Source organism: Dermochelys coriacea, chromosome 1 (assembly GCF_009764565.3).
Source record: "Dermochelys coriacea isolate rDerCor1 chromosome 1, rDerCor1.pri.v4, whole genome shotgun sequence".
Lineage (NCBI taxonomy): Eukaryota > Metazoa > Chordata > Testudines > Dermochelyidae > Dermochelys > Dermochelys coriacea.
In genome coordinates, this window is record NC_050068.2 from 36,053,419 (window position 1) to 36,069,279 (window position 15,861).

Sequence of the window (15,861 nt, forward strand, 5' to 3'; positions counted from 1 at the left end):
TAAAGTGGCTTTCCTTGGTTTTAGCTTAATCCTCCTTCAAAGAGGATTAAACTAAACTAAAGCAAACTAAGCACCCACATTGGGGTTTAATGCACCTTTTATCTTCGCACCTTTAGTTATGATTTAATTTTCCTTGGGGTATGTCTACATTTAAAATGCTACAGTGGCACAGTTATAGCCCTTCAGTGTAGACACTACATATGCTAACATTAGCATAGGTAAACCACCTCTCCCAGAGGAAACTAGGACTAGGTCCACTTAACTAGGCCACTCTGAGGTGCAGAATTTTTCACACGCCTGAGTGACCTATTTATGCTGATCTAATTTTCTGGTGTAGAGCAGGCCTTAGCGTCTCTGTGTAAATGTGCTTGTAGGGACTGATCTTGACCTATTGTGAATTGATACTGCTCTATTAATGCTGAGCTAGTTTACACTGGTTGAGTATCTTACACAGTGGTCAGGTCTACACTACAAAGTTTTGTTGGCTTAGCTGTGTTGGTCTGGAGTGTGTTTTTAAAAAAAAAAAAACCACCCTAGCTGGTATAGCTATGTCTGCAAACCCCCGGTGTAGATGCAGGTATGCCGAGAGAATAGTTCTTCTGTTAGAATAGCTGTTGTCATGTGGGGACATGGTGTTACTGTGTCAACAGAAAACTCCTTCTGGAAGTGTGAGTCACATCTACATTAGGGACTCTGCTTATATAGCTATACTGCCAAAGCATTTGAAGTGTAAACAAGGCTTTCATATTTCAATATAACTAATTTCAAGAACTTGACATATGAACTTAAATTTGAGGTCTGTTGCCAAATACGTAGATTCATTTATAATCTGTTTTCCAAATATTCTTGGCACTTACATAGCATTCATCATATTACTTCCTTTATATAAAATTATAGTAGAATGAGAGACGTGGAACTTAACGGGTTGCTCTTTTTGAGCCCTTTTAACATAATACAATTGAAAACTAGTGAGTCATTCTCTCAATTATCAGAGCTATTTTTGTAATTAGACTGTTGCTTCCGAAATTAGGGCCTGATCCTTTGGAGTGCTGAGTGCTTTCTGCACTTCCCTCCACTCCTAGTGAAGTGAATGGGAGTTAAGAGTTATTTGACACTCTGTAGGCTCTGGTCCTTCAGATTCACAGCAGTAAAAGGACTACATGGATGATTTGCTCAGAGAATGCATTTCTTGAGTCTGACGGTTTTTCTGCAGATAATAGTCACAGTTCTGTGAAAAAAAAATTTAACTGCAGGCATGCTATTGTGGCTTTACTTACCTTATCCCCTCCTAACTAAACACAGCAAATAATAATAATTGTGGAACACTTGCTGCCATCACATAGTTCACTCAGTGCGTTATATCCCTTTCCCCACCTTTGTCTGTCTTGCCTATTTAGACTGTAAGCTCTTCGGGGGCAGGGACCATTTATTACCCTGTGTTTGTACAGTCCCCATCCTTGATTGGTTCTTAAGCAGTACCATAATAAATGCAATAAAACATAGTTAGAATTTTTATTTTAGTAACAAAATATTGACATGAATGTAAAATAGAATCCTCTTCAGAACTGCAGCATACCTAGACTTCTGTGACCTTGTGATTATAATCAACGCTGCTGTATGGCTGCTCCCCATCTTCAAAGGGCTGAACAAACATTGGCCCTTCTTCAGGAATCATCCTTGTTCAGGACAGCCACGTAAATGCATGATTAAAGGAAGATTCAGTGCTTTCCCTAATTAGGGCCATTCATTCTCATGCCCTGGGAATTGGGTATCATCATTATATTAGTCAGTATTAATAATCCTTTAACTTCTCAGTCAAGATGAGAGGTTGAGTGACTGGCTCAAGGGGATAGTTTGTATCAAAGCAGAATATAGAATTAAGGAGTTGTGGCTCACTAGACTTTACAGTACTATAATCATTCTGAGCTCTGTACACCCCTTATTATATGGGCATAATTCCTGTTGACATTAATAAGACTTATGCACACAAACTCCTATATTAAGGGGGGAAAAATTTCATAGAAAAGAATCCCCAAAAGAATTTTAGTTCTGAGCTGATTGGCTTTTTCTAACTAGGTAAAACTGAAGGGCCTGATTCTGCAAAAGTTACTTTGTATAAGTTATCTATTGCAGAATAAGACTCCATTTGTTCCTTTGTATAAAAGTTTTGTCCTTCAGATACCCAGGCATCTTAAAATCTTGCCTGCTTTGTGTAGACAAATTCGGTTCCAAATTCTCACTTTGACGTTTCCTTTGACAGAATGTTTGTCCAGGTGTGCCTGTACTTCTACTGTAAATGTTTGTGGCGCTGTCTGAAATTTGTGGTGAGGAAATTAACAGGACGATGTGAATTACAAAGGATCTGTTACAATATCAAACCTGGGGCCAGCAGAACTATGAAGATAGGTAAGTGTAAAATACATGGTATTCCTCACATTTCTGTTCTTGTCTATAAGTGTGGCCACCACACACACACACAGTGTATGTTGTTTGGCTTGAAAATGAACTGAAATTACATTTTTAAATAATTGTTTCCTTAACAGAGACATCACTGAGGAGTTCAAAAAATAAGGTGAGTAAACTTCTCTTTCCCTCCTTCTCTCATATACTTTTCCACTTAGCATTTCACAGCATGCCTCTTTCCAATTTGTAAAATGAAATTTAACTGTAGATGATAACGTGTTTGTCACGGGGTGCAGCCCTCGTCACCAGAGTGGCACTGCTGCCTCCTATTCGTGCTGCAGATTAGCTCAAGGCCAATGCCCACGTCCGTGGTCTGTATGCCGGCACTCTCTTTGCTGCTCCGCTCTCGGCTCCCAGAACTGCAGCATCCTCTTTGTGACTCAGCCCTCTGGCTATGCCATAATCTGTGTTTCCACCTTAGGAGGGAGGGGATAACTGTCCAACAGTCCAGCCATTTTTCTCAGTGGTGAGGAAGGATCTGGGGCTGCCCACTACTCTGCACCCCAGCCGAGGGACTCTGTAAATAGCAGCCTCCTGCTGCTCCTTTGTAACCTGTGTCAGTGTTGCTATGTTTCCTGGGCCACTTTCCCCATGGCTCCAGCACCTTCTTCACCTTATCTCAGGGCACTCAGCTGCTCAGTCCCAGCAGCCAGCCAGGACTGCCCTCGTCCCTGCTGGCAGCTGCTCTGTCCAGGGTGTGTAGTTCTCTCAGCCCTCCAGGGACACAGTCCTTACTCTCTGGGCTGCCAGCAGCAACTGACCCTGCAGGTCCCCCTTTTCCCAGCCTGCCGGGCCTAGATTGGTGCTCTTTGCAATTTCTCTCTGAATGCTCGGAGGACTCGAGGACTCGCCTCCCTTGCTTCTTCCTGGGCAGGGCATGATTAACACCTTCTATGCCTTTGTGGGGTAGGCACCCAATCACAGTGTTCACTTTTCAAAATTAGCACACTAGTTTTCCCACCTCACAAAACCTATAAAAAGACTGACACACTTTAGCATAAATAGCAACCTCTCCTCAGGAGAAGTCTGTGGCTAAAGTAGCAGGTGGTTTTGCAAAATAAGGTTGAGTTCAACAAAACCATATTGGGAAACTGTTTGTGTTTATACAATGCTTAGTGAATTGTAGGCAGTAATGGAGACAAATAAGAAAAGGGAGAAAGGATGATCTTGTGATTAAGGCACTGGACTAAGACTTAAGAGTCCTTGGTTCAGTTCCTGATTTTGCCAAAGACTTCTTGAGTGACCAGGGGCAATTCATTGAATCACCCTTTGCCTCAGTTTCCGTATATGTAAAAATGAGGCTATTACTTCTGTACCTTATGGTGACTGGGGGACATGTAGAAGTACCTGGGCAGTGTGGTGTTTGTCCCTCACTTTCATGAATGTTCATACAAATATTAAAAACAGCCTCTGTCTTTTCTCCTCAAACTGTAAAATTAGAATTCTGTTCTAAATACATTGCATGAGTTAAAGTGAAGAGCATGAGAACATAAAAACTACATTTTCAAACTATACACTTCTGTCTGGGAAGGGAAATCCAGTGTCATTGGAAAGCATGCTATTTATATCTGCATTACAAAAAAAATTGCACAAAGTAAACTAAATGGCATCTACTCTATACATGTTACAGTACCACTAATGGAAAGTATGAACCTACACTGTGAGAAGTTTTGAAAATTTGACCTATGAGGAAAGCGTGAAAGAATTGGGCATGTTCAGTCTAGAGAAGAGAAGACTCAGCGGGATGTAATAAGTCTTCAGATATGTGAAAAGTTGTTATAAAGAGGACCAGTGATAAATTTTTTTCCAAATCCACTGACGGTAGGACAGGAAATAATGGTCTTAGTTTGCAGCAAGGGAGACTTATGTTAGGTGTTAGGAAAAACTTTTTAACTATAAGGGTAGTTTTAAGCACAGAAACAGGTTATCTAGGGAGATTGTGGAATCTCCATCCTTGGAGGATTTTAAGAACAGGTAGGATGCTGTCAGGGATGCTCTAGGTATTCTTAATCCTGCCTCAGCATGCGGGGCTGGACTAGCTGACCTCTTGAGGTTCCTTCTAGACCTCGTTTCTGTGATTCTGTTCTACATACTGAATACCTGCATATGTGCAAGTGACAAATGAGGTTGCCAGAGCAGATTCTCAAAAGATTTAATCCATTTTGAACTTCTCTGAGTTCTTGCTAGATTTTGATAATTTGATGGTTCAGAAGGTCTTTCCTATTAATTCACTCTAGCAATTGTGCATCTCTAATCTTTGTAGTGGGATCACTTGGAATACATGGGGGAAAAAAAACATTTTTCTTGCTTTATTGCTATATGCCCGGAGTGGGTCTGTTTACCTTACACAAAACTCGTATAGCATATACTCTGGTATTTTAATACTGTATGGAGGCCAGAAATGCAAATATATTTTCAAAAAGAAAAGGAGTACCCGTGGCACCTTAGAGACTAACAAATTTATTAGAGCATAAGCTTTCGTGAGCTACAGCTCACTTCATCGGATGCATCCGATGAAGTGAGCTGTAGCTCACGAAAGCTTATGCTCTAATAAATTTGTTAGTCTCTAAGGTGCCACGGGTACTCCTTTTCTTTTTGCGAATACAGACTAACACGGCTGCTACTCTGAAACCTGAAATATATTTTCAGAGTTAGTGGTCTCAGTCTAGTTCGTATAAGACCAAAGTCCACAATACCAAATACCTTCACAGTTGGCAACCACCACAGAGATGTACAGGATTGAGTGAGCCTGGGAAGGTAACCTGGCTCCTCACTAGGAGGGAAGATGATCAGGGTCAAGGTATGGGAATTAAACACACTGGAAGGGCTGCCCAGGCTGAATAGATATGTGGACAGAATTGTACAATTGTTCCATGTACATATAGAAAGTTAGGTTTCCTGAGCTGTCAATCTAGAAGTTCTTATGTGCATCACATTCCACCGCAATGAGTATCCACTAAATATAATCTTATAGTAGTTAATTATGTTAAAACATATTTCCAGCTGCTGCAAACTTCAGTAAGTGTTCATCCAGATGCCATTGAAAAAACTATAGATGACATCATGGAACTGAAAAAGATTAATCCAGATATAAATCCACAGTAAGTTTTTGTTTCTTTATCAGAAAATTTGGAACTGTTGCTGTCTTTACTTCCTGTTTCCATTGAGAATCAGGCCTTCATGCTTAACTTTATTTCTTAGTGTGAATCTGCTCTGTGCTTCTTGTCCAAATAATGCTACTGAAAAATAAGTAATCTTCTATGGTGCCTACAATTGGCAGCAGTCCTGTGCCTCTTTACTTGGTTGTTTTCTGAATCTTGCTGTCTTTTTTATAAACTGATATACAAACTATATAATGGTCACTTCCCCCTGGGATGAAATGCAGCTGTGGTTGGTGTTCATGGCAATAAAAATGGTGGCTTTTTAGCAATGCACAGCAACATTAAAAAGCAGTTTAGTGCAGGGAAGAATGAAGCATACCATAAGCAATTCAAACAATATTCTGATTTCTAACTAAAATTCTCCTTTAAATTACCCAAGTTGGAATTTTGACTGGGACAACATGATTAACACTCTTATTTTTTGTTTTTATTTAAATGCCACAAGATGTCATTGATCAAAAATGGTCAGGACTTTGGTTTTATTTCTCATGAAAAAGATGGTATTTCAAAAAGGAGTAATGATTTTCGGGTTACCTCGATTTTCTGGCTGTCCAATTTACAACACCTTACAGGAGCTTAATTTTTAAGAAAGTAACAAGCACCTTCTGAAAATTGGATCCCTCTAAAGTTTGCTTTTCTTTAAGCCAAAAATTGGAGGCTTCCTGGAAGAGATACTGTGAAATAATGTGGACTGTGTTATGCAGGTCATCTGTATAACACAGATGTAGCCTGCAGGTTATGAAGACTGGAGCTCACAATGGTCCCTTCTGATTTTAAAAATCTGTGAAGGTGACTCAAACTGGGTGACCCAAAAATCACTAGCCGCTTTTGAAAAATGTTGGCCAATGTGTTCAACAGCACAATACCCCTGGGTTCTTGGCTGGGAGTACAGTAAGAACTCGGAGGGAAGAATGCCAGCATGTTCATCACATTGTAGTTTCAAATCCTGGTAGTGATGATGGCAATAATTAGGGCAGCATGAAAATATGGCTTCACCAATTGCTGGGGAAATAGGGATTGAGCTCTGGCGCTTAATTTGAGAGGGAAAATAAATTTAAATTGGCTCAGGTATTAACACTGTCCATGTGGACTGAAAACTGGCTAAAAGACCATAAACAAAGGTTATAGGTAAATGTCAATGAATTCAGCTGAAAGAAGATGCCTAGTAAGGACCTGCTGATTGGTATTAGGTCCAGTGGTGTTTAACATCTTTATCAATGATCTAGAAGAGGTACATTGATTAAAGTTCACAGACCGTGTCAAACTGAGAATTGTTGAAGAGAAGGATTAATACAAATAGATATGAGAGATTGCATTGTGAGGCAGTGTGGTTGAAAGAATAGGGCTGGGACTCAGGAGGCTTGCTTTATATTCCCAGACATGGTACTGACCTGCTGCTTTATCTTGGGCAAATCACTTAACCTCAATGTGCCTGTCTTTGGCCTCCACTTCTTTGTCTGTCTTGTCTGTTTGGGGACTTTCTCACTATGTGTTTGTACAGTGCTTAGCACAATGGGGCCCCAGTCTCTAGGCACTACAGTAATGATAATACTTGTGATATGATAGCATGTTCCAGACTAGGGAGGCAATAGCCCCTTTCCCACTTAAATTCTTCTCTCACCCCTCATATTTCTAGCTTTCCACAGGCCTTACACTCCCTCCAACCTGGGCAGCAACATCAACCTTGGGGAACAGGACCTTCTGGTCCATACTTGCAACCAGGGACCTGAGGGACATTACAGTCCAGATCTCCCCTTCACTTCTGGAAACATCGGATGGAGAATATTCCCACTCCCAGTGGTTTTAAACCTCAGGGATCTCACTTAAAACAAAGTGCATAGAAAAGAGGTGAGAGAAAATCATATCCAATAAACACTGATCAGTGTAAAATTCTCTCTTCTAATAACAGGTTTCAGAGTAGCAGCCCTGTTAGTCTGTATTCGCAAAAGGAAAAGGAGTACTTGCGGCACCTTAGAGACTAACAAATTTATTTAAGCATAAGCTTTCGTGAGCTACAGCTCACTTCATTGGATGCATTCAGTGGAAAATACAGTGGGGAGATATATATACATAGAGAACATGAAACAATGGGTGTTACCATACACACTGTAACAAGAGTGATCACTTAAGGTGAGCTATTACCAGCAGGAGAGCAAGGGGGTGGGGGTGGGGGAAAAACTTTTGTAGTGATAATCAAGGTGGGCCATTTCCAGCAGTTGACCAGAATGTCTGAGGAAAAGTGGGGGGTGGGTGGAGGAATAAATGTGGGGAAATAGTTTTTTACTTTGTGTAATGACCCATCTACTCCCAGTCTTTATTCAAGCCTAAGTTGATTGTATCCAGTTTGCAAATTAATTCCAATTCAGCAGTCTCTCGTTGGAGTCTGTTTTTGAAGGTTTTTTGTTGAAGAATTGCCACTTTTAGGACTCTCATCGAGTGACCAGAGAGATTGAAGTGTTCTCCAACTGGTTTTTGAATGTTATAGTTCTTGACGTCTGATTTGTCCATTTATTCTTTTACGTAGTGACTGTCCAGTTTGACCAATGTACATAGCAGAGGGGCATTGCTGGCACGTGATGGCATATATCACATTGGTAGATGTGCAGGTGAACGAGCCTCTGATAGTGTGGCTGATGTGATTAGGCCCTATGATGGTGTCCCCTGAATAGATATGTGGACAGAATTGGCAACGGGCTTTGTTGCAAGGATAGGTTCCTGGGTTAGTGGTTTTGTTGTGTGGTGTGTGGTTGCTGGTGAGTATTTGCTTCAGGTTGGGGGGCTGTCTGTAAGCAAGGACTGGCCTGTCTCCCAAGATCTGTGAGAGTGATGGGTCGTCCTTCAGGGTAGGTTGTAGATCCTTGATGATGCGTTGGAGAGGTTTTATTTGGGAGCTGACGGTGACGGCTAGTGGCCGTTATTCTGTTATTCTCTTTGTTGGGCCTGTCCTGTAGTAGGTGACTTCTGATACTCTTCTGGCTCTGTCAGTCTGTTTCTTTACTTCAGTAGGTGGGTATTGTAGTTGTAAGAATGCTTCATAGAGATCTTGTAGATGTTTATCTCTGTCTAAGGGGTAGTGAAGGACACTATCAGAGACTCATTCACCTGGACATCTACCAATGTGATATATGCCATCATGTGCCAGCAATGCCCCTCTGCCATGTACATTGGCCAAACTGGACAGTCTCTACGTAAAAGAATGAATGGACACCAATCAGACGTCAAGAATTATAACATTCAAAAACCAATCTGAGAACACTTCAATCTCTCTGGTCACTCGATTACAGTCCTAAAAGTTGCAATTCTTCAACAAAAAACCTTCAAAAACAGACTCCAACGAGAGATAGCTGAATTGGAATTAATTTGCAAACTGGATACAATTAACTTTAGGCTTGAATAAAGACTGGGAGTGGATGGGTCATTACACAAAGGAAAATTATTTCCCCATGTTCCCCCCGCCCCACTGTTCCTCAGATGTTTTTGTCAACTGTTGAAAATGGCCCACCTTGATTATCACTACAAAAGCTTCCCTCCCTCCCCCGTCCCCTTCTGCTGGTAATAGCTCACCTTCAGTGATCACTCTGGTTACAGTGTGTATGGTAACACCCATTGTTTCATGTTCTCTGTGTATATAAATCTCCCCACTGTATTTTCCACTGAATGCATCCGATGAAGTGAGCTATAGCTCATGAAACCTTATGCTCAAATTTGTTAGACTCTAAGGTGCCAGAAGTACTCCTTTTCTCTCGTAATAGTGAGTTGTAGTTTACAGCTCTTGTAGTGACAGCACAGTGATTTCAGCAGGTATTTACTTTACACCTTAGGGTTCGGTTGTTTGTGTCATATGAAATCAGGATCTTTCTCTCTCTTCCTGTCAGCAATTCAGTGTCTTGGTAGCTCCCCCACTGAGTAAGTGTTCTACCCTCTATATGTACCCTTCGTGCACCTCAGGCCTGCCATTTATAACCTTCCCACTGTTTCAAACAGGCAGGTGTGAGCTTGCATTAATATATTATCTGTGGAGTCCTAGCTTGTATCTGTGTAGTCATCCCAGTGTTTGCACAGATGTAGTGTGTTGGTCAGTGCTTTAATCTGTTCTCAAAACTCCATTTTGAAAACTCCTTTCTACTGTACAGTTATCTGCCTTTCTCCCCCTCTCCCCTTCTTTTACTCTCACTCTCTCACACACATAAGAACGGCCAGACTGGGTCAGACCAAAGGTCCATCTAGCCCAATATCCTGTCTTCTGACAGTGGCCAGTGCCAGGTGCCCCAGAGGGAATGAACAGAACAGGGGAATCATCAAGTGATCCATCCCCTGTCGCCCGTTCCCAGCTTCTGGCAAAGAGGCTACAGGCTAGAGACACCATCCATGCCCGTTCTGGCTAATAGCCATTGATGGACCTATCCTCAAGGAATTTATCTAGTTCTTTTTGAACCCTGTTATAGTCTTGGCCTTCATAACATCCTCTGGCAAAAAGTTCCACAGACTGGCTCTGCGTTGTGTGAAGAAATATTTCCTTTTGTTTAAATCTGCCGCTTTTTAATTTCATTTGTTGACCCCTAGTTCTTGTGTTATGAGAAGGAGTAAATAACACTTCCTTATTTACTTTCTCCACACCGGTCATGATTTTATAGACCTCTATCATATCCCCCCTTAGTCATCTTTTTCCAAGATGAAAAGTCCCAGTCTTATTAATCTCTCCTCATATGGAAACTGTTCCATACCTCTAATTTTTGTTGCCCTTTTCTGAACCTTTTTCAATTCCAATACATCTTTTTTTGAGATGGGGTGACCACACCTGCACGCAGTATTCAAGATGTGGACATACCATGGATTTATATAGAGGCCATATGATATTTTCGGTCTTATCTATCCCTTTCCTAATGATTCCCTACGTTCCGTTCGCTTTTTTGACTGCTGCTGCTGCACACTGAGTGGATGTTTTCAGAGAACTATCCACAATGACTCCAAGATCTCTTTCTTGTGTGGTAACGGCTAATTTAGACCCCATCATTTTATATGTATAGTTGAGATTGTTTTCTTCTCCTCTGCTTGGGTTGTTTGTTAATATGTTGACAGCCCTTCATGTCCCGGACTGACCTGTGAATCTCCAACCAAATTAACATTCTCTTTCCCCTATCCCCCATAGGATGTCTTTGCAGCCCCTAGCATAATTGTTAGGAAACAGGTAAGCCTCTGCATCAAAGCCTTAAAATCCTCAGTTCAGTAACTCCAGCTATAGCAAAAATGATGTACTGATGGATGCTATCTCATTTGTCACACCTTCTGCCTATGCCTGGTGAGAGCACACCTCAAGTACTGAACAGTGCTCAGAACACCTCAGTATCAGAAAGACCTTGATATGTTGGAGTAAATTCAGAGGAGCAAAATGGTAAAGGGTTAGACAAGACTGAGTAAATACCACAAGAAAGATAGGTATGGCTTGATTAACTGCTGATATGATAGCCAGGCCAATTCTGGCATTTCACTTTTCTCATGGGCTAAGCAAGCCTTTTTTTTACTTTGATGGGATAGCTCCAAGGAAAACCCAGGAACTGTTGGTAATGATGTTTGGTGGCAAAGACGCAACATGATGTTGTGGGATCTATGCTACTGGAGATGCTGTCTTTCAGAAGAGATGTAAAGCCAAGGTCCAGATGAGCAGTGGTCACTCAGACCAGAGCTTCAGGGGTCCATCTTGCAAAGCACTGCACACTGGTCCCAATCTAGAAAAGCATTTAAGCACATCTTAAACTTTGCCCAGGGGCTACTCACATGCTTAACTTTAAGCATGTGCTTAAGTGATTTTCTGGATTTTGGTATGCTCCGTACTTTGCAGGTCTGAGCCTTGAATATCATTTTTCTAGCCCTTGGTTAAATATCTCCTCTGAAAGAAAGCACCTCCAACAGCATGCATATTTTATAGAGTGTGTGTGTGTGTGAGAGAGAGAGAGAGAGAGAGACTGGCAGCACGGGTAACAAGGACTATAGTTAAGGTTGCCAAATGCTTTCCATTATAAGACCTTGCTTTTAGTTGCTTAAAGCTTAGTCAGATTTTAACCATTTGGGCTGAAAATTTACATGCCAGATGTATACCTCGGGCTGAATTTTGTGGGGAAATTTCAGGAAAAATTGTTCAGCCATTTCTCTGAATGAGATGAGGAAAAATATTATTCTGTCCATGTTAAAAAATAATCTAAAAACTGTCGCTGAGAAGCGCTAGTGCCCCAGTGCTTTGGAGCAAGGACTTATAATTTGGCAGTGGAGGGAGCACTGGAAATATGCCTTTTACCATCTCTGTAAAAATTCATTCAAATTTGGCCAAGTTTATATGCCTCTGAAAATCTGTTTGCACATTTACTCAGTAGAGACTTGTTAGAATTTGGTGGCAGAGGTTTCCAAAGATTCCATCTCTGCTGGGTGTGCTCCATCCCAGGGCTGCAGAGGTGAATGGGACTTTCCCTGCAATTGGTGTTCCTGCCAGCTAGGTGCCAAGAAACAGAACTTTAAGAACAGAAAGATTCCCAGTCCTTTGCTCCAAGTGCTCCCCCTGCTGTCACCCTAGCAGCAAGAATGAGAAAGAGGGAAGAGCCTGATTGGAATGCAAAGGTATGAGGAGCCAGCCATAGGGGGTCAGGGAAATGGAGAGATGAGGGGAAAGACTGGGACAAGGGGCTGGGGGGATGGAAAGAGACTTTTTGTGTATACAGTGTTTAGATTCTGGCAATTTTTAAATCAAGATTGGATTTTTTTATTTTTTTAAAGGTATGCTCTAGTTCAAACACAAATTTTGGGGAAGTTCTTTGACTGTTATACCAGAGTTCAGACTAGATAATCATTCTGACCTTGGAATCTATCCATACATCTATCTATAGATAGATATAGTGTGTGTATACTACAAATTTTAAAAATGTGTCCAAAAATTGTATAAATATTTATTAATTTAAAAAAAATGTAATTCTAATTTGAATAATTACTTTTTGTCTATCTAAATTAGCCTTGCAGTTTCAGCTGCCAATGGTATTTAGTTCCCTGCTCTAAACTGCGATTTGTCATTGCTGTGGTTAAGCCCAGTTATGGCAGTATTTTAGCAGTGAGGTGACAGCATTCACATGTAGTTTAATAAAGCATGTTTTCATCCTTTGGAATGAAAGACACTCTAAAAATGAAAGGTATAAAAAGTGAAGCATGTAAACAAAGGGGGAGAAGACACTTGTTTAGGGTAGACCAAGAGTGTATAACTAGGAGTCCTAGTATGAAACTGAGGCAAGGAAAAATATCCTAATAGTGATATCTGTTGCACTCAGCGGAATAGTCTTCAAAGATAAGAAGTGGAAATCTTTATGCTCAAGTCATTTAATACTACAATAGATTAAACGAAGTACTGAAAAGGACAGTGTTGCATTTTTAGAGAGATGAACAAGATAACCTAATAGATGTTTATCATCTCTGATATCTATGATTTAGTGGCATGCAAATGGCATTGAAATTAAGCTGATTGTGCTTTCCTTACTTATGTTAGGGATTATATTAATTTGAGTTTTTATGGAAATGTTTTTAAAATACCTGCCTAAATATTCATAGCATGTTTCCATATGCGATGCGAAAGGTATTGGTATTCAATAACATTCAGTATATAATTGCATTTAATAATGTGCTGTAGACTGTCCAACCTAACACTTGAATAAATTGCCTTAATTTAAAGCATTGGAAGCCTAGTGACTTTTAAAGGGTGCATAAAAATCTAAAATGTTTTGACTTGCAATACAGGGTGAAAACAGAACCATTATAGCAGTTCTCAGCATGTGAGGCAAAAAAATAACAACCTAAGGGCAGATCCCATAAAGGCTGCATAAGATGCATTAGTTCAGGTTTTTTCTGTATTGTGTGGGCTTTTGTGACATGGAAACAAAACATAGTTTTAGTGATTAATTCAATGTGAATTTTTTAGTTCATTGCCTGTCTCAAGGCTTTTTTGAGAAGCCGTAGTTTGCATGAGGGGAAAGATTTGATGCAGTCCTTTCAGCAGGCATCCACACAGCTGCTGTATACAGTCAGAATGGGATGTTAACAAATAAGAGAGATTTCACTGCTGTTCGGGATGGGGATGGGGAGGAATATTAACTTACAAAGAGAGTCCAAATACTAAAGAAAGCTAGTAAATGGCAAAATTGTGCAGTGTACACGATTTCTTTAAATGTAGTTTTTCTGGTGAGAAGAATTGATCCCATTAAAATTCTTCCACCATAATTAAACTTATTAAAGCTTTTGATTCATTGAGGATATTCATGTAAACTAAGTGGCTGTGTACAGTATAGTACCCTACATCATTGTTTGACTTCTTTTTGCTTAGGTTAGGAGTATCTCTTCAGGCCTGTCTCCTACAGATTGTAGGGTACAGAAATCTGATTGCAGAGGTTGAAAAGCTGCGCAGAGAGCCATATGACTCAGAGAATCCCCAACATGAAGAGAAGCTTCTAAAGGTGAGTGCTGAAATCACTTTGACATAGAACACTTGATTCCTGGTGATTCCACATGCCCTATTTGTAAAAGCGTCATACACAGTTTCCACAGGTATGTCTTAACTTCCTCCATACTCTCCTAAAATGGCATATTACAGCAGTATAATGGTCAACACAGGTTTTAAGTTGCTAGGCATGCAGCTACATTGCACTTATTTATGAACACTATTATGGATTTACAGGCTTTATGATATGCCCCAGCCTTTAAACAGTCAGACCTTCAGTAGCTCACAGTTTTCCAGAATGGTTGGCCACATGGCCTCAAAGCCTCTGAGACTGGCCTTCGGGATCCAACAATCCCTGTTTCTCGGCATGAGCTCTGAACTGCGAATCCAATTGAGGTAGACTCCTGTTCAGAGACTTTCCACTCCCTTTCAGGATCAGTGCACATTAGTAAGTAGAACCATCAACAACAGAAAATCTTTTCCAAAACAGGGTAGGTTTTAATAGTCAACTGGAATACAGTGTTGTGAAGTCCTTAGGTTAGTACAGAGAATCAAAGGTTAAGACAGAATTCATATTGGCTAAAGCCAGGGCTCCATTAGGCAAGCTTGTTCTGGAATCCATCTTAGCACTGTCACATTATCCCTTTGTCTCTCAGTCCCAAGTGAGAGCACCTGTATGTCTGAGAACCCTGTGTTTGTTACAGGCCCCTGACACCTTTACTCCATTGTTCTCTGGTTAGGGATTTGAGCTCTGCTTCCCTTCAGAAAGGTGGAGGAAAGGAAGTTATTTGCTCTAGGAATTAATCTTCAGTCATGGCGGTTTTCTGTAGAATCTTCCATTCAAATGTATTGATTCCAGCCAGCTCTTGATGGTGAATTCATACCACCCCAGACACCTACATGATCCAAGCACCTTTATGCCTTTCCTCTTGTCAAGCTGTCATGTTGTGGATCAAGAGCATGAGTACCAACCTCAGGACAGACTGTTACCAACCAGGGCACAAACCTCAAATTGGTTGTGGGTTCTGTAATTAGATTTCACCAACAAATAATCATATGTAAATTCCTGAGGAATTATAACAGCCTTAACATGGAGTCACAGATTCTCATCTCGGGTACTCCAATCTGTCTTGCCACCCAGGTAAGCTTTCCTTTGTGACAGAAATGGTACCTTACATCATGAATCACAGCAATATTCAGGCTACTTCCAGTCCCAAAGGACTAGTCACTTTCCCCAGGTCAGTTGCACCTCAGATCTCACACCAAAGACAACGCTTGTAGCCAGTCCTATCATAAACTACGTACAGATTTAATAAAAAGAAAAGGAAATAAGAGTTACTTACAAGGTAAAGCTGATAAACGTACATAGACAAATGAGTTCCAATCTTAAGTTTCAAAAAAGTAATAGAAACTTCTGTAATAAGCAAGCTCTATACGTCCTTTAGGGTTAATCCAGGGTAAGCACTGGGGATCTTTTGCTTATGCCTAGTAATCCTTGCTCCCTAGAGTCCGAGCAGCATAAACATACACTTCTTCCTTGTTAGAGGTTTTTATTCCTTTCCCCCGTTCTGCTTTGAGCAGCAAACTCAGCTGATGGGAGAAATCCTCTTGCAAGACTCATCTTTATGGGGGAGGGAGAGTAAACAACCAAGTCTTTTGTCCTCTTTAATGTTCCGTTGTAGCCCTTCTGGTGTCAATGGACCTTCCTCCTTGGACAGGACAGAACACCACCTGTTGAAGACCAGCATTTCACACTACAATAGAACCTCA

At 40.8% G+C, this 15,861-nt stretch overlaps 1 protein-coding gene across 14 annotated transcripts in view; it reads left to right on the forward strand.

The window, feature by feature from the left end:
- The window catches only part of ELMOD1 (ELMO domain containing 1), a 62,492-nt gene that overhangs the window by 31,226 nt on the left and 15,405 nt on the right, over positions 1-15,861 (forward strand). For all 14 annotated transcript variants that reach the window (XM_043504213.1, XM_043504219.1, XM_043504221.1 and 11 more), the window contains 4 exons: positions 2,261-2,406; positions 2,544-2,572; positions 5,467-5,564; positions 13,978-14,107. In XM_043504213.1, coding sequence (XP_043360148.1) covers positions 2,261-2,406; positions 2,544-2,572; positions 5,467-5,564; positions 13,978-14,107 — 403 coding nt within the window. The remainder of the gene's footprint in view (positions 1-2,260; positions 2,407-2,543; positions 2,573-5,466; positions 5,565-13,977; positions 14,108-15,861) is intronic.